This window comes from Saccopteryx bilineata, chromosome 1 (assembly GCF_036850765.1).
Source record: "Saccopteryx bilineata isolate mSacBil1 chromosome 1, mSacBil1_pri_phased_curated, whole genome shotgun sequence".
Taxonomy (NCBI): domain Eukaryota; kingdom Metazoa; phylum Chordata; class Mammalia; order Chiroptera; family Emballonuridae; genus Saccopteryx; species Saccopteryx bilineata.
Window position 1 is genome coordinate 97,765,905 of NC_089490.1, and position 27,985 is coordinate 97,793,889.

General features: G+C 39.1%; 1 protein-coding gene across 1 annotated transcript in view; it reads left to right on the forward strand.

Annotated features, from left to right (window-relative positions):
- Nucleotides 1-2,269: 2,269 nt before the first annotated feature.
- METAP2 (methionyl aminopeptidase 2) overlaps nucleotides 2,270-27,985 on the forward strand; it is a 41,851-nt gene continuing 16,135 nt past the window's right edge. The window contains exons 1-4 of the mRNA XM_066261880.1: nucleotides 2,270-2,524; nucleotides 4,279-4,383; nucleotides 23,435-23,500; nucleotides 27,509-27,611. Of these exons, the coding sequence (XP_066117977.1) occupies nucleotides 2,374-2,524; nucleotides 4,279-4,383; nucleotides 23,435-23,500; nucleotides 27,509-27,611 (425 nt within the window). The 5' untranslated portion in view covers nucleotides 2,270-2,373. The remainder of the gene's footprint in view (nucleotides 2,525-4,278; nucleotides 4,384-23,434; nucleotides 23,501-27,508; nucleotides 27,612-27,985) is intronic.

The following is a 27,985-nucleotide window of genomic DNA, read 5'->3' on the forward strand; positions in this document are numbered from 1 at the left end:
TGCCTTGACCATGGGGCTACAGCAGACTGAGTGACCCCTTGCTCGAGCCAGCAACCTTGGGCTCAAGCTGGTGAGCCTTGCTCAAACCAGATGTCTCATGCTCAAGCTGGCGACTTCCGGGTCTCGAACGTGGCTCCTCCACATCCCAGTCCGACGCTCTATCCACTGCGCCACCGCCTGGTCGGTCTGAACAAACTTTGACATTGATAATTCTGTAGATCAAATTATGCCCCAAGCAGCCCTTCATCAAAATTCATCTATCAAGCCTGTAAGTTTTTGTCCTCCAAGACCCTGTCTCCTGGGGTGGATATAAGGTAGTAACCATGACCCAAGTGTCACTGGAATTTAGAGAGGAACTGTGAAGATTCACAACAAAGCTTGAAGGCATTTTAGATGTAGCAGATCTTAGTTATATGGATGTTAATTCTGACAGTAACTTTGCCCCTCAACAAAGGTGTGCTTTGATTCCTCTTGAGGTTGACCAGCTTCATCTTGCCCTCAATCTGAATATCTTTTAGACGCTTTAAAAATTCCTCAGCTTTTCGATAGACTAACATGGAATAGGAAATAATACATAATGTAAGAAAGTATTAGCATCTTATTTCATTATTTCTTTCCATATCAGTTTCATTGAATGCTACATTTTCTTGAGGGTATAGATTTGTCTTATTCATTTTTGCATCTTGTACCAAGAAAAATTACTTATAGTTTACTATCAGTAAAGATTTACTGAACTGACTAGAAATATCAATTCAGAAGGCAGAATACAGAATCATTAAGCTTTTGGTGACTAATGACCTGGGTTTAGATTCTAACTCTATTTACTTGCTGTAAGATCAGGTGCAAATTACAAAACACTCTAATTTCCTCAACTCAGAATGGATTAAACGAGATAATGAATGTAAAGTACATGGCACTTCGCAAGTGCTATTTATACAATTAGTGCTTCCTAAGCTCCTATTACACTTTAATTGAGAGGTAGGTGCTGGTGATGCGTATAAAATAATGCAGGATTCCTATCTTCATGGAGGTGGGGAAACAGAAAACAATCACAGATCAGCTGGTTTAGAGCGTCCTCAAGATACACCAAGGTTATGGGTTCCATCCCTGGTTAGGGCACATAAAAATCTACCAATGAATGCATAAAAAAGCGGGACAACAAATACATCTCTCTCTAAAATCAACAAATAAAACTTCTTTTTCACATCATACAAATTAATTAATAACAAATTGCTATGAAGAAAGGGTTAAGAACTCCGCGAGAGGTTCTGAGTGGGGGCCTGATTTAGATTGCTGAGGAAGAATTCTCTGAGCTAGTGGGACGTTTAAGCTGAAACTTGAAGGATGAGGAGATTCTCTATTACCTCAAGTTCCGCAACGCGCTTTAGGCTGGCTTCCAGCTGCCCACCTACCCAAACAGCTCTTGCTAACAGGGGCGGAGTTAACGCAAGCCCGCAGGGCGTGCACCCTGAGCCCCCACTTCTGAGAGGCACCGCAAAACCACAACTTTACACTTTTTTCTAATGGCACCAAGTTTGGCTTCAAATGTGCAATTTTAACATTAACAGTACATAACATTTTTTATTTATTTAAAAGTATAGTTAACATGTATTTTTATTTTCCCTCTCTTTTTTTTAAGGGGCTCAATATTTTCTTCTGCGCGCGGGTGCCTCAACCGACCTTAATCTGCCTCTGCTTGCTAATGTCACCAACGGCGTCCACGTGAGTATATACCCCTGACATTTTCCAGTCCTCTTCCTTGTTAAGCACTCCCTCCCTCAGTCGCTGTCTCCCCTCAACTTCTCTAATAAAGGTGCCCTGATCTCTTCCTCTTCGGGCCGCTTTGCAGATTTGGCTCCTTAAAGTGTTTGGACAGCCTCGCCGTGAGCTGTAATTGTGGCCAATAACTCAGTCCTTTGGGTTATAAACAGGGAGTGTGTTCAAGTGAGCACATTTTTAGCCCCTTTCCTCGCTTCCGGTACGCTTCATAAAACCGCAAATATGAAACTTTTCGGTTCCAACAGATGCCTCTTCCTTGCGGTCTACGCCTGCCCAAGGAGGGACGGGAATTCTCCACGGCCCTTCGCTGGCAGATATGCCCCGTGAACTCCTCAGGCGCGGGAGGAGGGAGGTGTCGCGTCCCGCCGCAGCCAACCGCGGCTAAGCCCGCCTCCGCCCCGCTTCGGGCACCGCCCGGCGGGAAACGAGACCCTCACCCGCCCGCGAGCGGCCGCCGCAGTCGAGTACTCCGCCGTCCCAGCATTCCCTGCGGCCCACCAGCGAGGGCAGCTTCCGGTGTCGCTGGGGTAGGTGGGTGAAGAAGGAGCGGGCCCTTGCTGCTAGGTCTCACGCCCTCGCGCTCTCTCGGGCAACATGGCGGGCGTGGAGGAGGCAGCGTCCTCCGGGAGCCACCTGAACGGCGACCTGGATCCGGACGACAGGGAAGAGGGAGCTGCCTCTACGGCTGAGGAGGCAGCCAAGAAAAAAAGACGAAAGAAGAAGAAGAGTAAAGGGGCTGCCACAGGTAAAGAGAGTTTTAAGTTTTTTCCAGGGATGACCGAACGACTTGGCTCAGGCCCGGCGTGGGTGACAGGGGCCTAGGACCCGGAGCCCTGGACTGGACCGATTCCCAGGACTGAGCGTGTGGCAAAGCCGGGCGACGGATTCTCAGTCCCGGAGAGAGGCGGCTTCTCCTCCTGCGGGACGGGGGAGCTGGTGGATGCGGGGTGGGCTTCGTGAGGGAGCCCCGGTCGGTAGGCAGGAGACGCTGTCGTGGGAGAACTCGGCTCCCACGCAGAGCGAGCAGTGGACTTGCAGCGGTGCGCGGAGCCCAGCCTTCTCTGCCGCCCTCCTCGGGAATCTGGTTCTGACCCGTGCAGCTGCCTCTGTGCTGGAGTGTCCTGGGACTTCATTTTCGTCGAGGGTGGGGTGAAGTGAGCCTGCCCCAGTGCCTAGACCGCTCCTACCCGCCGCGCCAGGTTACGGAGGGGTTCGGGGAGGGGGGACGGTGTGTGCTCACCCGCTCATGCCACTGCGTTGTAATCGCGGAATGTGGAATGGTGGTGCGAATTTTCATCTGTCTGATCCCACAGCATCATAAGGCTTTAGGGTTTTTAGGCCTGAATTACAGTGCCATTTGCAGGCATCTCCAGATGGGATGTACTGTGGCTTGGAGTCGAACTTCTCCAGATCCACTGGTAAGGCAAAGAAGACAGCTAAAAGCTGACACCTGGATATGATGAGTTTGGAACGTAAATGTTTAATTTTGAGAAGTCAGTGTTTTTGTTGCACAAGTTCCTTCCTTATAGGAAAAATTATTTGTAACTTTCATTTTAGGAAAAATTATTTGTACCTGTTAAAGCCACAGAAAGAAATGAGAAAAATGGAGAGGCCAGAAGTGATGAACGTGGAGTTGAGAGAGGTTGGAGAGGGTTAATCTATATCTTTCTGAAGTTTTGATTTGGTGGGAGTTGAAGAGGGAGTTGTAGGTGCTGTGGTTCTTCCACAACAAAATTTAATCTTAGGGCATAGGCTGGGGCTCTTCCTGGCTCTTGCATGAAGCCCAAACTCTTCAGTTTGGCCTTTGAGGTGTTCAGCAGACTGACCCTAGTATAATTTTAACAGTTGTGTCTCTCAATGTGAATGTTCTTCAAAAGCCAGAATGTCACTTCAGTATGTACTACTACCTGGTAATACTTTCTCTTTCTACACACACATATGGCTCCTCTAGGTAGACTGTAGTCACTTGCAGAACAAGTGATTAGCTGTTCAAGATATTTGCTTTTTACTAATGAAATATCTTTTTCTGTTTATTTTGATTTTACCTAGCCAAGCTTGACAACTTCTTCATGCATCCCTGAAGACCCCGGTGTCCCATAGAAATCCTCTTCTTGATTGAGGCTTTCAGCATTTATTATTGACTATCTGAAGTACCTGTTTGTTTAAGAAAATATTTGTTGTAGTTTAAATTGTCAAATGCTTAAAAAAGTTAAACTACTTAAGGATAGGGACCAACTCACACTTCTGTTTAACCTTTAGCTGCTATCACAGAGAAATGTGTAAATAGATACTTTGTTGAATGGACAATACTAATTAAATTTGGAAGATTTTTTTTCTCTGTCAATAAGTAAGTTCTGTTATGTTCACAATAATGTTTCTGTTTTTATTTCCTAAAGACTTAATTGGAAAGCACATGTGTGTACTCCAATATTCTTAGAACATATTCTAGGGAAATTATCTTTATTAGATTTGATTTATGCTATTATTTTTGATCAACAGGGCAACAGGAACCTGATAAAGAATCAGGTGCCTCAGTTGATGAGGTAGCAAGACAATTGGAAAGACAAGCATTAGAAGAGAAAGAAAGAGATGATGAGGAGGAAGGTAAGTATTTAATTTACTTTTTGTGGTTAGATAAGCAAGACAGTATGAAATTCTACTTATTTCTCCATATAGTCTATTATTTTCAGACTTTTTTTTCATAATTGACAATAAAACCTCAATGTCACAAATAAAAAGGAATTTTATTAGCAACTCTTTAAAAAATTGGATATGTTGAATGACTTCAAAACATAGTTCTCAACTTTTAAAAAAGTACTTGGTAAAAGGTGAAGTGTTGGGTGAGTATTAATAAGATAAAATTGAAGGGCTTTTTATTTAACTTTTATTGAACATTTATTGAACAACTATTATCTACTAGGATACTTTTGCATGCATTCTAATTTTACCCTCACAAAACCAAATGAACTGGGGGCTCTTCTCAGGAAGTGATAGTTATGTAATTTTTTTCCAGTGTGACACAGCTAATATATGTAGAATAGAACCAGAGTTTCAAACATAGCACTTGATTCCAAACCTGTTCCTTTTACTCTCTGTACCAAGCTGCCTTTTTTTTTATTCTCAAAGGGGAGTATGTTGGAGTACTTCTGAACTTTATTATGAATTCCCTGATCCTAGCACCTTGGGGTATGTGGTGCTGTTAGGTTTCTGTAAAGATGGCAGCTTTTAGAATTCTGTGAGTTATGCTGTTGGTAAGACAGTGAAGGGAGTGTTTAAAAGAACTATTCTATTAGCATCTTTTGGTGAAGTGGGAGATGGAGCGTTCCCATGCTCAGTTATCTGACCTACTGCTCTGCCTCAAGCACTGATAGCTTGGGCTTTTGCCTTCCAACACTTAACAACAAATACCTGTGTTTTAATTATTGTGTTAGAGTAATACAGGGTAGTTGTTTTTCCTGAGGAAAGATAGGTCCTGCCTTCAAGAAGCTTACAGTAAGATTTTTTTAAAAAAAGGTAACATGATTCAAGGAATGAGTTAGCTTTTTGACTTCTTTAAGCAAATGTCTTATTTGTTCTACTTTTGTTATGCTTCAGATTTTTAGCTCTTAACAAGAAAGTGGTTTATAAATTCAAAGTAATGTAATAGGTTTCCATACACCTTCCATGTATAGAATGTCACTGTGCTGATCTTGAGTGTACCTCGTTCCCATTGCACCTGTACAAAGTTTTGTGACTCTTGACATTGCGTGGGAAACTGTTGGATTGGAAATCCTTAATGTATTAAAGAAGATTTTAGGAATATTAGTAGTTTCCTCCAATTTTGGCTAATTGTTTTCCTAATTTCAATAATCAGGATCAACCAGTAGTACTAATTGGTATGAGAGGTTGTTGAGGGGATGAAAAGTTAGTATTTCAGAATCTTTGTTCTAAAGTAAAATTGATGGCGTGGAGAGACAAAACCTAGAGATGAAAAATAAGCTACAATAAAGTGTTGAAATTTGGAAATGCAACTGTAGGCTGAATGCTGAAGGAAGGCTTATGGGAAGGAATGGAACTTGAATAGTACCTGACAGAAAAACCATTTGGGGGTAGAACGGTGCTGAGAAAGTCTTCAAAGTGTAGTGAACAATACAAACTGGTCATATGAGACTCAGGGAGCCTTTGAGCATTTTAAAAAGAAGAATGTTATGAAAAAATAATGTAGTCTTCATGTATATGCACAGTTGTTAGAAAAGAGGACATAGGGTACACAGGAAAGGCAGGGAGATCCTTTTGGAGGCCACTTACTAGCCCAGGCATGTGGGATGGCAGTTTAAGTTGGTGGGCATCAATGAAAGTGGAAAGGAAGGGCCCACTGGAACAGTGGTTGTGGAAGCAGAATTCAGACAACTTTTGAGACTTCCAGTCTGGTGAGAAGGAAGAAGGAGATGCATTGTTAGACTGCAGGGGATAAACTTGGGTGACAGGATGGATGTTCATGGTGTTGACTGAAATGGTGAAGTACGGAGGCAGAACCTGTTAAAAGATTAGGGAGGGGGTTTTCAGGAAAAAAAAAAGTACTCAGTTTAATTTTAGATGTTTTTCATTTGAAACTAGGGGTGTTGGTGTACAAAGTTAATCCTGTGGGCACTTGACAATGTGTTAGAGGTAATTAATTCAATAAATTTTTAAGGCATGTTTATTAAGGTATAATTTGCCTAGGATAATATTCACCATTTAAAAAAATAGATTTTAGCCCAACCAGGCGGTGGTGCAGTGGATAGAGCAGGCGTGGCCAACAGTTTTTGCCCCAGGCCAGATTAGAAAGAAAACTTTTTCACGGGCTGGACGAAATATTAAAATTAAAAAATGTTAAATACAAAAATGATTCGTTTAAGTAAACAAAATTTTATTATGTAATTTGTTTATGAATAAATGTGAGTGAAAAAAATTTAATATACAATATTATTTTAATAAAAATATAATTACATATTTATAAATATCCAAACTATCGCAATCAGTCGAAACAATATTTAATAGAATGAGCTTGAAGGGGTTATATTGCAGATAAAACAATTATTTCATTTTACAAACAGCCTGGATACGTTTTCAGTTATCAACTTCAGCAATTGTCTATGCTACAGTGCCACTTGATTGAGCACACTTGACCACAAAAATAACGAATTGTTTGACCGTGGGTGCGCACTGGCTGGCAAATTCCACCTAACAGAATGTGGGTTTTACATTGCCACTAAATGTCAAATAGTTCATATCGAGTACAGATGAGTACAAAAGTTGTAAATCTTTATAATGGAATTTTTTTTAAAAATAAAGAAGAATCGCGAATCCATTCAACCATTATTGGAAGTTAACACTAGATTAGTCACACACGGAATTCTTTTCCGCGTATCATTGTCTTCCTCTCGATTTCCAGTAATCAAAGATGCTTCTGCTTCTGAGTAGCTGAGATTTTAAAGTAGCGGAGAATATTAAAAATTTAATCCGGAGCCACATAAACTCATTACACGGGCCGGATGTTGGCCATGCCTGGGATAGAGCATTGGGCTGGGACGTAGAGGACCCAGGGTCAAAACCCCAAGATTGCTGGCTTAAGCGCAGGGTTGCTGTCTTGAGTGTGGGATCATAGACATGACCCCATGGTTGCTGGCCTTAAGCCCAAGGTCGCTGGCTTGAGCAAGGGGTCACTCACTCTGCTGTGCGCACCCCCCATTGTCACATGAGAAAGCAATCAGTGAACAACTAAGGAGCCGCATGAAGAATTGATGCTTTTCATCTCTCTCCCTTTCTGTCTGTCCGTCCCTGTCTGTTCCTCTCTCTGTCACACAAAAAAATGGATTTTATATTTTAGAGCAGTTTTAGGTTCACAACAAAATTGAACAGAAGGTACAGACAGATTTCTCATAATCCCTACCACCAGTCATGCATAGCCTCTCCCATTATCAATATCCCTCATGAGAGTGGTGTGTTTGTTACATGCAAAACACATAGTTTTTATTAGTGTTTACTCTTGATGTTGTACAGTCTATATACAGAATTCACCTTTTTTTAAATGTATGGTGAATTTTGATTAATACATGCATTTGTGTAACCACTACCACAACCGAACACGTTTCCTTTAGTGTAATACTTCTGAGAGTCATTCAGTTCTTGCATATATATCAGTAACCCATTACTTTTTATTGTTGAGCAGTATTTCAGATTTGTTTATCCATTGGTTGATGGATATTTCCAGTTTTTGTCTATTATGGACATTTGCATACAGGTCTTTGTGTAGACATAAGTTTTCATTGCTCCTGGGTAAATACCTAGTAGTAGGATTGTGGGACATATGTTAAGTACATGTTTAACCTCATAAGAAACTCAAACTTTTCTGAAATGTCTACCATTTTGTATTCCTGTCAGCAGTGGTGGAGAGTGCCAGGTCCTTTGTATTCTCATAAGCACTTGGTGCTGTTAGTTTTAAAATTTTAGCCTTTCTGCCTGACCTGTGGTGGCGCAGTGGATAAAGCATCGACCTGGAACGCTGAGGTTGCTGGTTCAAAACCCTGGGCTTGCCTGGTCAAGGCACATATGGGAGTTGATGCTTCCTGCTCCTCCCTTCTCTCTCTCTCTCCCCTCTCTAAAATAAATAACTAAATAAATAAAATCTTTAAAATTTTAGCCTTTCTAGTAGGTGTGTATTAGTATGTCATTGTGGGTTTAATTTGCATTTCCTTAACTGCTGATGATATTGAACATCTTTTCATATTTATACTTGCCTTTAATGTATCTTTAATGAGGTATTTACATCTTTTGTCATTTTTCAGTTGGGTTGTATATATTGTCTTACTGTAATGGTTCTTTATATATTTTTCATAGAAGTTCTTTATCAGGTATATATTATGTTTTAGAAGTATTTTTCTCCCATGCTGGTGTTGTTTGCAATAGAAAAGATTTTAGTTTTGATGAGGTCCAATTTATCTACTTTTTACCTTTTTATGAGTCATGCTTTTGGTGTTATATCCAAAAAGTTAAATAATTGCTAACGTGTAGATTTTTTCTTGCTTTCTTCAAGAAGTTTATACATTTTTCATTGTTCTGTTTAGTCTGTGTTCATTTGTACATTAATTTTTGTACATAGTGCATGGTAAGGATTGAAATACCATTTTGCGTGTGGATGTCCAATTGTCATTTAACATATATCATATTATTTGATTTGGACACAAATAACAGTCTCTGCCTGTTAAGAATATCCTGGGATGCTGTGAAAGAAAGAATATAAAAAGCAAAATTGCAGCATGGTTTGATGGGTGTGATTATAAGTGTATATCGTTTTATATTCAGATCCTCGCTCTACCAAAATCCTAGCACAAGGGTTCAATGAATGGCTTATATACATCTTGAAGCATTTTAGGTTGAGTCTAGTATAGGTATCAGTATGCTAGATATTAAAAGTTCTTCCAGACCAAAGACTATCTTGTTTACCATATTTCCCCATGTATAAGGTGCTCCTATGTATAAAACACACCTTAATTTTGGGGCCTGAAATTTGAAAAAAAGATGTACAGTATTACATAAAGTTATTGAACTCAAGTTTTTGTGTGGTTTTTTATTTTATTTTAATGGGGTGGCATTGATAAATTCAGGGTACATATGTTCAGAGAGAACATCTCCAAGTTATTTTGATATTTGATTATGCTGTATTCCCATCACCCAAAGTCCAATTGTCTTCCATCACCTTCTAACTGGTTTTCTTTGTGCCCCTCCCCTTCCCCAAACCCCTTCCTCTCCTCCCCTCCACCCTGTAACCCCCACACTCTTGCCCATGTCTCTGAGTCTCATTTTTATGTCCCACTTATGTATGGAATCATATAGTTCTTAGTTTTTTCTGATTTACTTATTTCACTCAGTATAATGTTATCAAGGTCCATCCATGTTGTTGTAAATGATCCGATGTCATCATTTCTTATGGCTGAGTAGTATTCCATAGTATATATGTACCAAAGCTTTTTAATCCACTTGTCAACTGATGGACACTTGGGCTGTTTCCAGATCTTCGCTGTTGTGAACAATGCTGCCATAAACATGGGGGTGCATTTCTTCTTTTCAAACAGTGCTATGGTGTTCTTGGGGTATATTCCTAAAAGTGGGATAGCTGGGTCAAAAGGCAGTTCGATTTTTAATTTCTTGAGGAATCTCCATACTGTTTTCCACAGTGGCTGCACCAGTCTGCATTCCCACCAGCAGTGCAGGAGGGTTCCCTTTTCTCCACATCCTCACCAGCACTTATTCTGTGTTGTTTTGTTGATGAGCACCATTCTGACTGGTGTGAGGTGATATCTCATTGTGGTTTTAATTTGCATTTCTCTAATGATTAGTGATGTTGAGCATTTTTTTTATATGCCTATTGGCTATCTGTATGTCCTCTTTGGAGAATTGTCTATTCATTTCTTTAACCCATTTTTTAATTGGATTGTCTTCCTGGTATTGAGTTTTACAAGTTCTTTATAAATTTTGGTTATTAACCCCTTATCAGATGTATTGTCAAATATGTTCTCCCATTGTGTAGTTTGTCTTTTTATTCTGTTCATATTGTCTTTAGCTATGCAAAAGCTTTTTAGTTTGATATAGTCCCATTTGTTTATCCTGTCTTTTATTTCACTTGCCCATGGAGATAAATCAGCAAATATATTGCTGTGAGAGATGGTGGAGAGCTTACTGCCTATGTTTTCTTCTAAGATGCTTATGGTTTTACGGCTTACATTTAAGTCTTTTATCCATTTTGAGTTTATTTTTGTGAATGGTGTAAGTTGGTAGTCTAGTTTTATTTTTTTGCAGGTAGCTGTCTAATTTTCCGAACACCATTTGTTGAAGAGGCTGTCTTTACTCCATTGTATGCTCTTACCTCCTTTGTCAAATATCAGTTGTCCATAAAAGTGTGGGTTAATTTCTGGGTTCTCTGTTCTGTTCCATTGATCTATATGCCTGTTCTTATGCCAGTACCAGGCTGTTTTGAGTACAATGGCCTTGTAGTATAACTTGATATCAGAAAGTGTGATATCTCCCACTTTATTCTTCCTTTTCAAGATTGTTGAGGCTATTCGTGTTCTCTTTTGGTTCCATATAAATTTTTGGAATATGTGTTCTATATCTTTGAAGTAAGTCATTGGTATTTTTTTTTAATTATTATTATTTTTTTTTAATTATTATTATTTTTTTTCTGAAGCTGGAAATGGGGAGAGACAGTCAGACAGACTCCCGCATGCGCCCGACCGGGATCCACCCGGCACGCCCACCATGGGGCGACGCTCTGCCCACCAGGGGGTGATAATCTGCCCATCCTGGGCGTCGCCATGTTGCGACCAGAGCCACTCTAGCGCCTGAGGCAGAGGCCACAGAGCCATCCCCAGCGCCCGGGCCATCTTTGCTCCAATGGAGCCTTGGCTGCGGTAGGGGAAGAGAGAGACAGAGAGGAAAGCGCGGCGGAGGGGTGGAGAAGCAAATGGGCGCTTCTCCTGTGTGCCCTGGCCGGGAATCGAACCCGGGTCCTCCGCACGCTAGGCCGACGCTCTACCGCTGAGCCAACCGGCCAGGGCAAGTCATTGGTATTTTAATCGGTATTGCATTGAATTTATAAATTACTTTGGGTAATACAGACATTTTAATGATGTTTATTCTTCTTAACCGTGAACACGGTATATGCTTCCACTTGTTTGTATCTTCCCTGATTTCTTTTATCAATGTTTTATAATTTTCTGAGTACAAGTCTTTAGTCTCCCTGGTTAATTTTATTCCTAGGTACTTTATTTTTTTGGTTGCAGTGGTGAAGGGGATTGCTTCCTTAATATCTCTTTCTGGCAGGTCATTGTTAGTGTATAAAAATGCCTCTGATTTCTGAGTATTAATTTTATATCCTTCCACCTTGCTGAATTCATTTATCCGGTCCAGTGAACTCAAGTTTTATTTATCATAAAATTCATACAACTCCTCATCACTTAAAACTCCCGTCCATTAGTTTGTCCTCGTCTGTGTCTGATGATGAATCACTGTCTTCAACAATGAGCACAAAAACAAGCACGAAAAAGCGGGAAATGCAAGTAAAAAAATCTACAACCACTGTATAGACACACCCAGTTTTTAGACCCCAAAATTTTTGGGAGAAGGTGTGTCTTTATACATGGAGAAATCTGGTATATCTTGTCTCTGTTGCCTGGTACTTAAGAACTCAGTAAACATTTATTGAGTGAATGAAGATTACCATGTGAGTTAGATCAGTGGTCCCCATCCCCCGGGCTGTGGACTGGTACCAGTCCACAGAGAAAGAATAAATTAACTTACATTATTTCCATTTTATTTATATTTAAATCTGAACAATGTTTTATTTTTAAAAAATGACCAGATTCCCTCTGTTACATCTGTCTAAGACTCACTCTTGACACTTGTCTCAGTCACGTGATAAATTTATTTGTCCCACCCTAAAGGCCGGTCCGTGAAAATATTTTCTGACATTAAACTGGTCCGTGACCCAAAAAAAGGTTGGGGACCACAGAATTAGATTATATGACACATGTGGAAAAGGGAAGTTGTGTTTTCCAAAGTTTTCTCATGTTATTTTTGTTAGACTTTTGAATCTAGAAACCAGTAATGAGTAAGTCAGCAATATTTGTGTTTCCACTATGTTCTTGTTATTTTATAGGAAATCAAATATTAGCAATTTCCTATCATGCAATTCATTTAAGGCCCTAGATCATGCTACGTCTCTCTTTTGCTAAACTGCTGTTTATCGTTTAGGTAAAAATAAATAGAAACAAGATAAAATAAACTAAAAGAACATTTATTTATTAAATAGACTAAATATTTACCACATACTTGGCACCATGCTTAATTTAAGAAGTGGTTCCTCAGGCCCTGGCTGGTTGGCTCAGTGGTAGAGCATTGGCCCAGCCTGTGGAAGTCCCGGGTTCTATTCCCTGCCACGGCACATAGGAGAAACGCCCATCTGCTTCTCCACCCTTCCTTCTCCTTCCTCTTTCTCTCTCTTCCCCTCCCACAGCCAAGGCTCCATTGGAGCAAAGTTGGCCCAGGTGCTGAGGATGGCTCTGTGGCCTCTGCCTCAGGCACGAGAATGGCTCCGATTGCAGTGGAGCAATGCCCCCTGGTGGGCGTGCCAGGTGGATCCTAGTCGGGCACATGCGGGAGTCTGTCTGACACCCCACCCCCACCCCTGCTTCTCACTTTGGAAAAATACACAAAAAAATAAATGGTTCTTCTAATTCTTGAGGAAGTTACAGATGAGCGGGGGGTCAGTGTGAACCAATAATTATAATTTTTTAATGGTAATTATAGTAGGAAAATACAGTAGGTAGCATAGTAAGAGAATTTCTGTTATGGTTTCTGCCTATCAGTCTGGAAATAAAGATAGAGTTCTTTGAGCAAGAAAATATAAGCAGTCATTTGATGTTGATGCTAGTCATAAGTTACTGCCACTAGGTGAACCATTGTAAAGAAGAGCATACTATTAAATTGTCAGCTTCTATTATAATTGAGACAGCATCCTATTCATTTGTTTCATAGCAGTGTGGGTAGATTTATGGGTAGATTAGCAAAGTTGAGAAATTGTTGAACTGTATTAAGTGGCATTTTTAGAAACCCAGACACTTCAGTCAATATTTGAAATATTTGATACATTTATCTAAAATGTTGTAAGTCATTATTTAATCTTGGTCATGATAATATCCTTATCATTTCTCAGAGTTCAAGGGTATGAGCATGAGCTTCATAGGAGATTGTTATAAGCCCAGTTCAGGAAGCTCAGTTGGTTAGAGCGTTGTCCTTATACACCAAGGTTGCTGGTTCAATTCCGGGTCAGGGCACACAGCAGCATCAACCAGTGAATGCATAAATAAGTGGAACAACAAATCGATGTGTCTGTCCCCCCCTACCCCTCTGCTACCCTTCTTCCCTCCTCCCTCTTCCTCTTCCTCTCTCTCTCAAATCAATAAATTTAAAAAATTAATTTAAAAAGTTTTTTTTTTTAATTCTATTTATTTATTTTTTACAGAGACAGAGAGTGAGTCAGAGAGAGGGATAGACAGGGACAGACAGACTGGAACGGAGAGAGATGAGAAGCATCAATCATTAGTTTTTGTTGCGTGTTGCAACACCTTAGTTGTTCATTGATTGCTTTCTCATATGTGCCTTGACCGGGGGCCTTCAGCAGACCGAGTAACCCCTTGCTCGAGCTAGCGACCTTGGGTTCAAGCTGGTGAGCTTTGCTCAAACCAGATGAGCCCGCACTCAAGCTGGCGACCTCGAGGTCTCGAACCTGGGTCCTTTCGTATCCCAGTCCGATGCTCTATCCACTGCGCCACCGCCTGGTCAGGCTTAAAAAATTTTAATACAAGATTGTGACAAGCAGATCTTGGCTGTTTGGGGTAATCTAACTATTTTTCGAAATAGTGCTTAACCTTTATTTTGGGGCATCAGAGAATCTGAAAACTCTGAAACTAGGAAAAGTATAGTGTGCCCTCTGATTTTTGCATACAATTTAAGGAGAACACTTTTATTTTTTTAAATTGATTTTTAGAAAGAGAAAGCTGGGAGAGTGGGAAGCATCAACTCATCATTTCACTTTAGTTGTTCATTGATTGCTTCTTGTGCGTGCCTAGATCGGGGGCCTCAGACTGAGCCAGTGACCCCTTGTTCAAGCCAGTGTCCTTGGGTTCAAGCCACCGACCTTTAGACTTAAGCCGGTGACCTTGGGGTCATGTTCAAACCGGCAACTTCAGGGTTTTAAACTGGGACCTCATCATTCCAGATCTATGTTCTATCTACTGTGCCACTGGTAAGGCTTTTTTATTTTTTTTCTTTTAATTTGTTGATTGATTTTAGAGAGGAAGGAGAGAGAGAGAGAGAGAGAGACATCAATTTGTTGTTCCACTTATTTATGCATTTATTGGTTGATTTTTGTATGTGCCCTGATCAAGAATCAAACCGGCAACTTGGGTGTCTGAGGATGATGCTCTAACCAACTAAAGCTACCTGGCCCAGGCCAAGAACACTCTCTCTAATCACAGCTTGCAGGAAAAATGTTAAAATGTGAGACCCCAGATACCCACACTGGGTTAGGAATCAAGTGATAAATTCGTGGTTTAATTCCACTATTTACTGGTTGGGATTATCATGGCTATATCCCTTAAAAACTCTTCATTCATTATCTTATAGGGTTGCTTTGAGGATCACATGAGGTCATGAAATACAAGAGTTGAACTTGTAACTTGTAACTTGTAACCAGTATTAATTTAGATAGGAACAGAGACATGTGAAGCATCAATCATTACTTTTTCGTTGTGACACCTTAGTTATTCATTGATTGCTTTCTCATATGTGCCTTGAGCGTGGGCTACAGCAGACTGAGTGACCTCTTGCTCGAGCCAGCGACCTTGGGTCCAAGCTGGTGAGCTTTGCTCAAACTAGATGAGCCCACACTCAAGCTGGCGACCTCGGGGTCTCGAACCTGGGTCCTCTGCATCCCAGCCCGACGCTCTATCCACTGCGCCACTGACTGGTCAGGCTTTCCCACTTTTTGAAAAAGGATGTCATTTAGTAGATAGATATATACATATTTTTTCTTTTTTTTCAAGTGACAGGAGGGGAGATAGACAGACTCCCACATGTGCCTCAATGAGGCTCCACCTGGCAACCCCCATCTGGGGCTGTACTTGCAACCGAGCTTTTCTTAGCACCTGAGGTGGAGGTTCCACGGAGCTAGCCTCAGTGCCTGGGGCTGATGTGCTTGAACTAATGGAGCTATAGCAATGGGTGGGGAGGGGGAAGAAAGCAGATGGTCACTTTTTCTATGTACCCTGACCGGATTCGAACCCAGGACATACACAGGCCAGGCTGATGCTCTACCACTGAGCTAACTGGCCAGGGCCATTAACATATTTTTTTTATTTTTTATTATAATTTTATTTTTTTAATGGGGCAACATCAATAAATCAGGATACATATATTCAAAGATAACATGTCCAGGTTATCTTGTCATTCAATTATGTTGCATACCCATCACCCAAAGTCAGATTGTCCTCCGTCACCTTCTATCTAGTTTTCTTTGTGCCCCTCCCCCTTTCCCTCTCCCTCTCCCTCTCCCCCCTCCCCCCGTAACCACCACACTCTTATCAATGTCTCTTAGTCTCACTTTTATGTCCCACCTACGTTTGGAATAATGCAGTTCCTGTTTTTTTCTGATTTACTTATTTCACTTCTTATAATGTTATCAAGATCCCACCATTTTGCTGTAAATGATCCAATGTCATCATTTCTTATGGCTGAGTAGTATTCCATAGTGTATATGTGCCACATCTTCTTTATCTAGTCATCTATTGACAGGCTATTTGGTTGTTTCCATATCCTGGCCACTGTGAACAATGCTGCAATGAACATGGGGCTGCATGTGTCTTTACGTATCAATGTTTCTGAGTTTTGAGGGTATATACCCAGTAGAGGGATTGCTGGGTCATAAGGTAGTTCTATTTTCAGTTTTTTGAGGAACCACCATACTTTCTTCCATAATGGTTGTACTACTTTACATTCCCACCAACAGTGTATGAGGGTTCCTTTTTCTCCACAGCCTCTCCAACATTTGCTATTACCTGTCTTGTTAATAATAGCTAATCTAACAGGTGTGAGGTGGTATCTCATTGCCGTTTTGATTTGCATTTCTCTAATAACTAAAGAAGATGAGCATCTTTTCATATATCTGTTGACCATTTGTACTTCCTCCTGGGAGAAGTGTCTGTTCATGTCCTCTTCCCATTTTTTTATTGGATTGTTTGTTTGTTTGTTGTTGAGTTTTATGAGTTCTTTGTATATTTTGGATATTAGGCCCTTATCTGAGCTGTTGTTTGAAAATATCATTTCCCATTTAGTTGGCTGTCTGTTTATTTTGTTATCAGTTTCTCTTGCTGAGCAAAAACTTCTTAGTCTGATGTAGTCCCATTCATTAATTTTTTGCCTTCACTTCTCTTGCCTTTGGAGTCAAATTCATAAAATGCTCCTTAAAACCCAGGTCCATGAGTTTAGTACCTTCTATGTACTTCTTCTATGTACTTTATTGTTTCAGGTCTTATGTTTAGATCTTTGATCCATTTTGAGTTAATTTTAGTACAGGGGGACAAACTGTAGTCCAGTTTCATTCTTTTGCATGTGGCTTTCCAGTTTTCCCAGCACCATTTATTGAAGAGCTTTTCTTTTCTCCATTGTGTGTTGTTGTCCCCTTTATCAAAAATTATTTGACTATATATATGTGGTTTTATTTCTGGACTTTCTATTCTGTTCCATTGGTCTGAATGTCTATTTTTCTGCCAATACCATGCTGTTTTGATTGTCGTGGCCCTATAATATAGTTTGAAGTCAGGTATTGTAATGCCCCCAGCTTCATTCTTTTTCTTTAGGATTGCTTTGGCTATTTGGGGGTTTTTATAGTTCCATATAAATCTGATGATTTTTTGCTCCATTTCTTTAAAAAATGTCATTGGAATTTTGATGGGAATTGCATTAAATTTGTATATTGCTTTGGGTAATATGGCCATCTTGATTATATTTATTCTTCCTAACCAAGAACAAGGAATATTCTTCTGTCTCATTATATCTTTTTCGATTTCCCTTAACAATGTTTATAGTTTTCATTATATAAGTCCTTTACATTCTTTGTTATGTTTATTCCTAAGTATTTTATTTTTTTTGTTGCAATTGTGAAGGGGATTATTCTTTTGAGTTCGTTCTCAAATGTTTCATTGTTGGCATATAGAAAGGCTATTGACATCTGTATGTTAATTTTGTATCCTGCGACCTTACTGTATTGCAGGGGTCCCCAAACTACGGCCGCGGGCCACATGCGGCCCCCTGAGGCCATTTATCCAGCCCCTGCCGCACTTCCGGAAGGGGCACCTCTTTCATTGGTGGTCAGTGAGAGGAGCACCTTGACCATCTCATTAGCCCAAAGCAGGTCCATAGTTCCCATTGAAATACTGGTCAGTTTGTTGATTTAAATTTACTTGTTCTTTATTTTAAATATTGTATTTGTTCCTGTTTGTTTGTTTTGTTTTTTTTTACTTTAAAATAAGATGTGTGCAGTATGCATAGGGATTTGTTCATAGTTTTTTTTATAGTCCGGCCCTCCAACGGTCTGAGGGACAGTGAACTGACCCCCTGTGTAAAATGTTTGGGGACCCCTGCTGTATTGGCTTATTGTTTCTAGTAGTCTTTTTGTGGATTCTTTGGGGATTTCGATGTATAGGATCATATCATCTGCAAAAAGTGATACCTTTACTTCTTCTTTTCCGATATGGATGCCTTTTATTTCTTTGTCTTGTCTGATTGCTCTGGCTAGAACCTCTAGCACCACATTAAATAAGAGTGGAGAGAATGGACAACCCTGTCTTGTTCCTGATTTAAGGGGGAAAGCCTTCAGTTTTGTGCCATTTAATGTGATGTTAGCTGATGGTTTATCATATATGGCCTTTATCATGTTGAGATATTTTCCTTCTATACCCATTTTGTTGAGAGTCTTAAACAATTGTGTTATATTTTATCGAAAGCCTTTTCTGCGTCTATTGATAAGATCATGTGGTTTTTGTTCTTTGTTTTGTTGATATGGTGTATTACGTTAACCGTTTTACGTATGTTGAACCATCCTTGAGATTCTGGGATGAATCCCACTTGATCATGATGTATTATTTTTTGGTGTATTACGTTAACCGTTTTACGTATGTTGAACCATCCTTGAGATTCTGGGATGAATCCCACTTGATCATGATGTATTATTTTTTTAATATGTTGTTGTATTTGATTTGCTAGTATTTTGTTTAGTATTTTAGCATCTGTATTCATTAGAGATATTGGTCTGTAGTTTTCTTTTTTTGTGCCATCCTTGCCTGGTTTTGGTATGAGGGTTATGTTGGCCTCATAAAATGTGTTTGGAAGTATTGCTTCTTCTTCAATTTTTTGGAAGACTTTGAGTAGAATAGGAACCAAGTCTTATCAGAACCAGCATTATCAGATATGAGTATTGCTACGCCTGCTTTTTTTTTGGATGTGGTTTGCTTGGAGTATTGTTTTCCAGCCTTTCACTTTGAATTTGTTTTTATCCTTGTTACTTAGATGAGTTTCTTGTAGGCAGCATACAGTTGGATTTTCTTTTTTAATCCATTCTGCTACTCTGTGCCTTTTTATTGGTGAATTTAATCCGTTTACATTTAGTGTAATTATTTTTTTATTTATTTAAATATTTTATTCATTTTATAGAGGAGGGGGGGAACAGAGAGAGAGAGAGAGGATTGACAGAGAGAGAGAAGTGCGGGAGAAGCTGGAAGCATCAACTCCCATATGTGCCTTTACCAGGCAAGCCCAGGGTTTCGAACCGGTGACCTCAGCATTTCCAGGTCGACACTTTATCCACTGTACCACCACAGGTCAGGCCAAGTGTAATTATTGACACTTGTGAGTTCCCTATTGCCATTTTATAGATTGCTTTATGTTAGTTTTGTATCTTGTTTGATCCTTCTCTTTCATTTTTCTATCTTTTGTTTTTATTTGGTTTAATTCCATACATCTCTCCTCTGTTGCTATCTTTTTTAAATCATGTGCTTCTGTGGCGGTTTTTTCAATGGTGGTTACCTTTAAGTAATGAAAAGGGTTCCTACTTTGTTCACTGTAGTGCACTATTTTGTGAATACTTTTGCACTCCGTCGTCCTTTGCTACTGTTAATCTCCATCCTCTCCCCCCCCCTTTCTTTTTGTTGTTGTCACAGTTTAAATTTGGTTTTATTGTGTTCTTGGAGCTTTTACTTGTGGCTTTGGTTTTTTTTGTTCTTTGTATATGATTGGAGAACCCCCTTTAGTAATTCCTGATGTGGGGGTTTTCTGATGATAAATTCCCTCATCTTTTCTGTATCTTGTGAATGTTTTTATTTCTCCTTCATATTTGAAGGATAGCTTTGATGGATATAGTATTCGTGGCTGAAAGTTCCTCTCTTTCAGGACTTTAAATATTGCAGTCCGCTCTCTTCTAGCTTGTAGAGTTTCTGTTGAGAAATCAGATGATAATCTAATGAGCTTTCCTTTATATGTTGTATTCTTCTTTTCCCTGGCTGCCTTGAGAATTTTTTCTTTGGGTTTGTTGGGGTTAAGAAAACTCGGAGTCCTGTTTGCTTCTTGAATTTGAGGCTTTAGTTCTTTCCACAGGTTTGGGAAGTTCTCATCTATTATTTGTTTGAGTATGTTCTCCATTCCATTTTCTCTCTCTTCTCCCTCTGATATACCTATTATTCTTATGTTACTCTTTTTGATGGAGTCAGATAATTCCTGTAGGGCTATCTCATTTTTTAAAATTTTTGAGTCTCTTTCTTCTCTCTGTTGTAACTGAAGTTGCTTGTCTTCTGTTTCACTAATCCTACCTTCTATCTGGCCTGTTCTATTAGCTAAGCTTGTTACCTCGTTTTTCAGCTCGTGAATTGAGTTTTTCATCTCTATTTGATTTGTTTTTATAGTTTCAATTTCCTTGGAAATATATTCTTTGTGTTCATTGAGTTGTTTTCTGAGCTCCCTAAATTGCCTTTCTGTGTTTTCTTGTATATCTCTGAGTATTTTTAGGATTTCTATTTTAATTTCTCTGTCATTTAGCTCCAAGGTTTCCAATATATTAAATTTTTTCTCCATAGATTTTTCCTCATCTGTCTGTGTTACCTCTCTTTCTTTTGTATCCATGATATTCGATTTTCTCTTCCTTAATGGCATCTGAGGGTGGTTTTGTTGATAGTATTGAGATTTACTAAAGAATAAAAAGTTAAAAAAATAAAATATCGAAGAGTTGTTTTTTTAAAAAAAATTAATAAATAAAAATAAAATAAAAATTTAAAAAAAAGGAAATTATTTCCCCCCTCCTTTTTTCCTCTTCTCTCCTCTCCCCTCTTTCTTGAGAAAATCTTGTGGTGAACTGTGAATTATATTGTACTAAGTAGAACAAACAATGCCTGTAATGGAAAGCCTGAATTGGGGAGAAGTAATAAAGGGGCAAAAAAAAAGGGGGGGTAATGGACCCTCAAAAAGCAAATAAGGAAAACATTTGGATCAAGAATAAGATGATTTGCTTTTAGGTGTTGTTTGACTAAGAGTTATGATGAGAGGAATAAGAAGGAAACAGGAAAATGGGAGGACAAATTAAAAAATTACTATTGTATTTAGTGGAACAAGAACTAGATAAAATGGAGAGCCAGGGATGGGAGCACTGCTAGTGAGTTAAAAAGGTGAAGTAAAAAACCCCCAAAATGCCACAAACATAAGTTTGAGTCCCAGATAAGATAATTTGTTCGTTATTGAGGTTTGAATGAGGGGAGACGTAAAGGAGAAAGGAAGAAACTAATATAGAGGGAGGAAAGAAAGAGAGAGAGAAAAAAAGAGGAACCACTAAAAGAAGAAAAAAGAAAAAAGAGAGAGAGAGAGAGAGTTAAGGGTTTTGGAGTGCAACCCTCATAGAGAGAATGGAAGAGGAAGGAAAAGATAATGGGAGATGTAACACTTATGGGTAGTATAGTTCAAGGAGAGGAGAGAGTAAGACCAGCAGAGAGTTAAACAACCAAATTGGAGGAGGAAGAAAAAAAAATCAATAATTAAGATAAGAGAAAGAAATGAACAGATATAATAAAATGGGATGGGTTATAAAGTCTGCAGATTATTCTTGATTTTGAGAGGTTATCTTCTTGCTTTTTCTTTTCTCTCCCTCTTCCTGGTCTGTGACTCTGTACCCCGGGTTCTGCCCCTTTGGCATGCTCAGGTAGAGGTTTGCAGTTGATAAGTCTCTATGGCAATGTCATGTATTGTGCTTCAGTCTCGTTGGCAGTCAAGGCTCATTATTTATAGGCTCCAACAGTGAGAGAGTCCGTGTTCCTGGAGCCTCTCTCCTAATCTTTCCTTCCTCAATTAGTAGTCTGATAATCCAGCTATGACGTTGCTGCTGCCTCTGCCTGGATAGTAAGAGGCTCAAAGAGCTGGCAACTCCCCACTCTATTCCCACTGAGCACAGGGCTCTGGGTAAGGCTCAGTCAGTCAGAGCTGCTAGCATAATCAGGCGGGGCTTCCGCCCACTCAAAGACCTCTGGCTCTGCCATTCTGTTCGGTAACACGGGCGGGCGCCCACTCCCGGGGCGCTTGGAGGAAACCCTCGCTCACTATCTGTGCATGCAGACCAGGATATCAGGCCGGCAGTCTCACACTCTGAGTGAAACCCCCTCCCGAAAGGAAAAGTTCCAGTGTTGGAATTGGCTCTCGCTCCCTCCCCGTGCGCGGCTTTTTCAGGGTGCAGGGGCGACCTGGAGATTCCGCTTTTGGCCCACACAAAGGCCCCTGACTCTGCCCCTCTGTGGGGTAACACAGGCGCGCCCTGCCGAGGCACTCGGAGGAATCTCTCACTCATTATCTGCGCGCGCAGACCAGGATATCAGGCCGGCTGCCTCACCCTCTGAGTGAAACCCCCACCCGCACGGGAAAGTTCCAGCTTTGGAATTGGCTCTCGCTCCCTCCCCGTGCGCGGCTCCCTCAGGGCACTGGGGCGGCCCAGAGATTCCGCCTTCGGCCCACACAAAGGCCTCTGACTCTGCCTCTCTGTGGGATAACACGGGTGCCCACTCTCGGGGCTTTTGAAGGAATCTCTCGCCCACTATCTGCACATGCCGACCAGGGGATCGGGGAACATGGCTGCCCCACTTGTCTTTCTTTATCTGGGTTTGGCTCGAGTGTTAGCTTGTATTGACTGGGTTGCTACAGGCACAGTTTTTCCTCGGCTTGGATCTTCGTGCCACAACCTGGTTCGGCCGTTTGTGCCGCGGCCTGGATCTGTTCACCCCCTTTGCCCACCTTAGTTTCTATACTCTCAGTTCCCAATGAAAGCAACCCTATTTAGGTTAGTGAGGAAGGCGGAGCATTTCTTACTCCCTATTTCCTTCAGGGTTTGATTATATATTTAGCCAATTTTTCGCTCGACCATACCTTTGGGTGTATTGTGTAACATATGAAGGCTCCAAGGATAGGTTTTTCTGTTTCTGGTTGAAGATCTTGTTGAGTTTTGGGGGAGATTTATCGGTATTGCTTCCTACCGCGCCATTACTCTGACGTCATCCTATTTTTTTTATGCTTAAAAATATCTTATTAAAAAAATATATATATATATCTTATTTAGCATTTATTAGAATAAGTCAAACTAAAGTTTACTAGTGCTTTTGATTACACAAGTCAAATTCTGATACTTATATAAATTCTGATAGCAATGTAAAATATTCTAAGAGTATTGGGTCAATTTTGTCATGTTCTATTTAAGATGTAATGTGTGGCCCTGCCAGGTAACTTCGCTGGTTAGAGCATTGCCAAGGTTGCAGGTTCAATCCTTTGGTCAGGGCACATTCAAGAATCAACCAATGAATGCAATAGTAAGTGGAAGGACGAATTGATGTTTCTCTCTCTTCCTCCTACCCTTCACTCACTCTCTCTCTAAAAAAAAGATTTTTTTAAAAAGAGGCAGTGTGTGTGTGTGTGTGCGCGCGCACCTGTTCACTTGTGCTTGCTTTTGTCCCTCTGCTGATGAGGTTTAAATGAATATGTTTTTGAAATTGTTTTTTCTTAGATGGAGATGGTGATGGAGATGGAGCAAGTGGAAAGAAGAAGAAAAAGAAGAAGAAGAAGAGAGGACGTTAGTGTCTTAAGTTAATCTTACTTAACAAATTAGGAGTGATTATTAATCAGTAGGTTTAAAAAGTCGGTATGGGGTTGCTTAAAATCCTGGTATATGTCAGGGAAATAAGTTTAGGCTTAGTAGTGGTAGGATTTAGTGAAACTCACAACGTTTTTGCAAGTACTTTAGTTTAGTAATCTTGATGGCATTTTTTAAGTTGGGCAGCTAAGGGATATTAAGAATAAGTTGGTTGCATTTTACTGCAAGTTAGAGGTGAGTTCCTAAAAACTTTATGATTTAAATCTTGAATAATTCAAATAAGTTTGTTGGGGATGACTAAAGTACCATCATGTGGTAATAGGATAAATGAAGTTTGCAATTCATGTGCCAGCTTTTGAAATTGTGAAGTTCTTGATGAATATTTAACGAGGAGTCCCATTATTTAAATTTTGTGCACATGGTGAAATTTTATTAATGTTTATATTGTACTGTTTCAGATTCACTTAAAATATGATCCTCCTTATATTTTGTTTTTGTAAATGGTAGCCAAACATCTTCAGAGACCTAAAATTCTATTAGTGAGACTAAGGGGGAAGACTGTATAGTATTGGTGAATAAAGATTGGGCTGAGAATCAGAATTGTTTTAATCATGGAGGCCCCTTTCACTATTGGGGGCCATTGAGTTCTAGTTATATCCTTTAAAATTTTCAGACTGAAATTTTATGAATCAGAATATTGGGTGCTTTACTTCCCTTTTTATGTCTGTGTTGAGAGAAATACTTAAGTTATTGTTTAAGAAAGATACTGGTTCTGCTAGCCATTTCACTGATATGTCTCCAGGTAGAGATGAGATAGCCTTCTATTTAGTTATGTTAGATCCTTTACTCAAAGAATGTCAGTTCTGCCCTTAGCATAGTCTATATTTAATGAACATAGATTACTTGCATTCTAGGAATCTAGAGATTATGATGTCTTATTTCTTTCATTCAAAAATGGTTAAAAATGTGCCCATACATGGACTATTACCTGAGAATGGCTTGAGAGATACCTATTTTTCCAAATACTCTATAAAATTATTCCCTAATGAAGGTAGGTAAGCAGGAAAGAGTATTAAGGGGCTGCATTCTGTTACTCTTGGTAGAATTCTTCCACTGACAGATGTTTTAGCATGATGCCACCAGCCATCATTGTGCCTCTTCTAAGGATGTTGAACATACCGTTGTTATTATATTTATGAGTGATTCTCTTTTGTCAGTTTTAATATCAAGAATAATTGTGCTTTTCCTTAGTAGTTACTGTGTTTTATCTCAGGAACATCATGAATTATTCAAATAACCTACAGTATTTTTTTGTTTGTTTAGCTTTTTGAGCATGGAGGGCTTATGGCCAAATCTGTGGTTTTGTTTTGGCCTTATTTCAGGTTCTATTTTATGTTCTTTTCATGGTTTGGTTTTTGCTCTCTAATTTTCTTTGAATGCCTCTTATTTGTGTATTTTAGGTATCCTTGTAAATTATCATCAATCACTTTGGAATAAGCCAAATAATGTACATAGGCAGTTTACTGTCTTCATTTTCCTCATCTATAAAGTGAGAAAATTATAAATAGTAGTTAATGATAACTGTAGTATAGAATATAATTATTCATAGTTTTAGAAATTTGAATATAGTACATTATAATTTTCAAAGGTTATCCAAAATTTCATCTAGTTTTTCATTTTGTAGATGAGGAAACGGAGGCTTGGTACCTTTAGCCATTTGTCCAAGTCACAGCTAGTAAGTGATAAAGGCTAGACTTCAACTCTGATACTTTGTTTCCGGATTCTGTATTTTTTTCCTCTAATGATTTTTTTTGAGTCCTTTAATTTTGGTCAATATAACAGGCGACCTTATCAGATTTGTAGATGAGATAAAGCTGAGGGTGATGAAATAATACTTTGGTTCACAAAGATTAATGTTTCATATCAGTAAAACAAACATTTGGCTAATATTAACAAGCTGAAATTAGTTGACATATAAAGTTAGTATAGGGTGATAGGATCCTAAGGATTTGAGGTCTTGTACATTGTGAACCAAAAAGCAGGACATCTTAACTTTTCAATAGCAATAGGTTTTTTAGAGTCAGCAATATAGTCTTATACAAATTATACCTTGTTTTGAATTTAATATAAGTCAATTCTAGTACCAACTTAAAGGGAACATTGACAAATTCAAGGTTGCAAATATGGGTGAAAGTGTTAAGAACCGTATCTATTAATGTGGATTCTCAGAAAGAAGAATTAGTGAAAATGAAATGTAAAATATTTTTGACTCCAAAGAATAAAACTAGATCTAACAGGAAATTAACAGGGAAACAGATTAATGTAGGAAGAGCTTTATAACAGTTAAGCTTTCCAAAAATGAATGCATTTAGCTTGGGAGATAGAGACTGCTTCCACTATCAGGAGCTCAGTGCCAAATGTCAAAGGTTTAAAATAGGATTCCTAAATTTGAGTGTGATGCTAAATTAGATGATGTTTTGGGGTTTTTTGGGGTTTTTGTTTGTTTGTTTTTTAATTCTAATGTTCTTTCTTGGGAGGAACCTAAAACTGTTTTCCAAGTTTACTTGCCCGCAGAACACTTTTAAACCAGTTGGTGCTCATGATAATTGAGCATTCGGGTTAAATGAGGACACCAAAAAAAAATAAAAAGTTTTATAGATAAATGATTTGGCTCAATAAATGATTATATTTTTATTTATACGCTTCCCCTTTCCCCCCCATTGTGAATGTTTATTTAATTTAAAACGAAAATTGATAACATAAGGTCAGTAACTCTTGCTGCTGCTTGGCATTCCTTGGATACAGTGTTTGTTACTAAAAGACAGTTCTTCATACGATAAGAATTATACGAGCCTGACCTGTGGTGGCGCAGTGGATGAAGCATCGACCTGGAATGCTGAGGTCACTGGTTCAAAACCCTGGGCTTGCCTGGTCAAGGCACATATGAGAGTTGATGCTTCCTGCTCCTCCCCCCTTCTCTCTCTCCTGCTAATGAATAAATAAAGTCTTTTTTTTTTTTTTTTTTAAAAGAATTATACGACTAGTTCTTATATATTTGGAAAGAAATTTAGAAGACATACTTCTTAGGTCCCTTTTATAAAAGCATATTGGTGTTTTAGAATATAGTTTGGGAAATAAAAGTTAATGCTAGGCATTAACTTTTTTTGAGTTTCTGGAAATTTGTATATGGCTACCTAAAGTCTTATAGCACTGCATATGTATGCTTTTAACTTCTAAACCTAATATGCCCTTAAAATAAGTTTTTAAATTTGTTTCATTAATATATAATAGCTTTATATTTTTACTTTATTGCTGTAAGATTTATTTTCTTGTTGCTTTTTTCATTTTTATTTGTGAAAACCAGTCCCTATAGCCTATTCCATTTCCAGTGTAGTAAGTGGAGACAAAAACTTTAGAAGTGTGCTCTCTGCCAAGGTATATACTGTTTAAATCAGGGGTCCCCAAACTTTTTACACAGGGGGCCAGTTCACTGTCCCTCAGACTGTTGGAGGGCCAGACTATAAAAAAAACTATGAACAAATTCCTATGCACACTGCACTTATCTTATTTTAAAGTAAAAAAACAAAACGGGAACAAATACAATATTTAAAATAAAGAACAGGTAAATTTAAATCAACAAACTGACCAGTATTTCAATGGGAACTATGCTCCTCTCACTGACCACCAATGAAAGAGGTGCCCCTTCTGGAAGTGCGGCGGGCCAGATAAATGGCCTCAGGGGGCCGCAGTTTGGGGACCCCTGGCTTAAATACATAATGGAGTCCTGAGGAATTGAATATTTTTGTTCCTAAGCAATAGTAAATCAAAGAGGAGGTGACCAGCATGGTGTTTTTAACTATAAGTTAACAGCAAGGAGGTTCTTTAAAAACAGTACATATCACAACCATTAGGAACTGATAACTGTAATGATAACTGTTTATTTTTATTTTTAACTAAATAAGTTAATGCTTTATTTGTATCTCACAGCAAAAGTTCAAACAGACCCTCCCTCAGTTCCAATATGTGACCTGTATCCTAATGGTGTATTTCCCAAAGGACAAGAATGCGAGTACCCACCCACACAAGATGGGTAAGGATCATAAAATGACTTCCAGTTTGACTTTTGAAAGTTGTAGCTTAGCAATAAAGCATATATGATTTTTCTCAGATTTGCTCCACTACTTTAATAAAAGCTTGTGAATTTGCTGTAGAGAAAATACAGTAGAAGCCCTCTTATCCAAAATGATTGGGACCAGTAGTTTGGTTAGTCAAAAAAGTATGTTAAAATGGGAATCTGAAAGAGTAAAAATCTTTATTGACAAAAGTTAAGAAACGTTTTTTTCATAATTTTTGGGCATGAACTTGCATTGGACTACACTTTTTTCTCATAAGCTGTATCCATAATTCATTGTCTATGAGTCTGTTTCATTTTGAGTATCTGTGAAGAACTTAGTAATGTGAGGG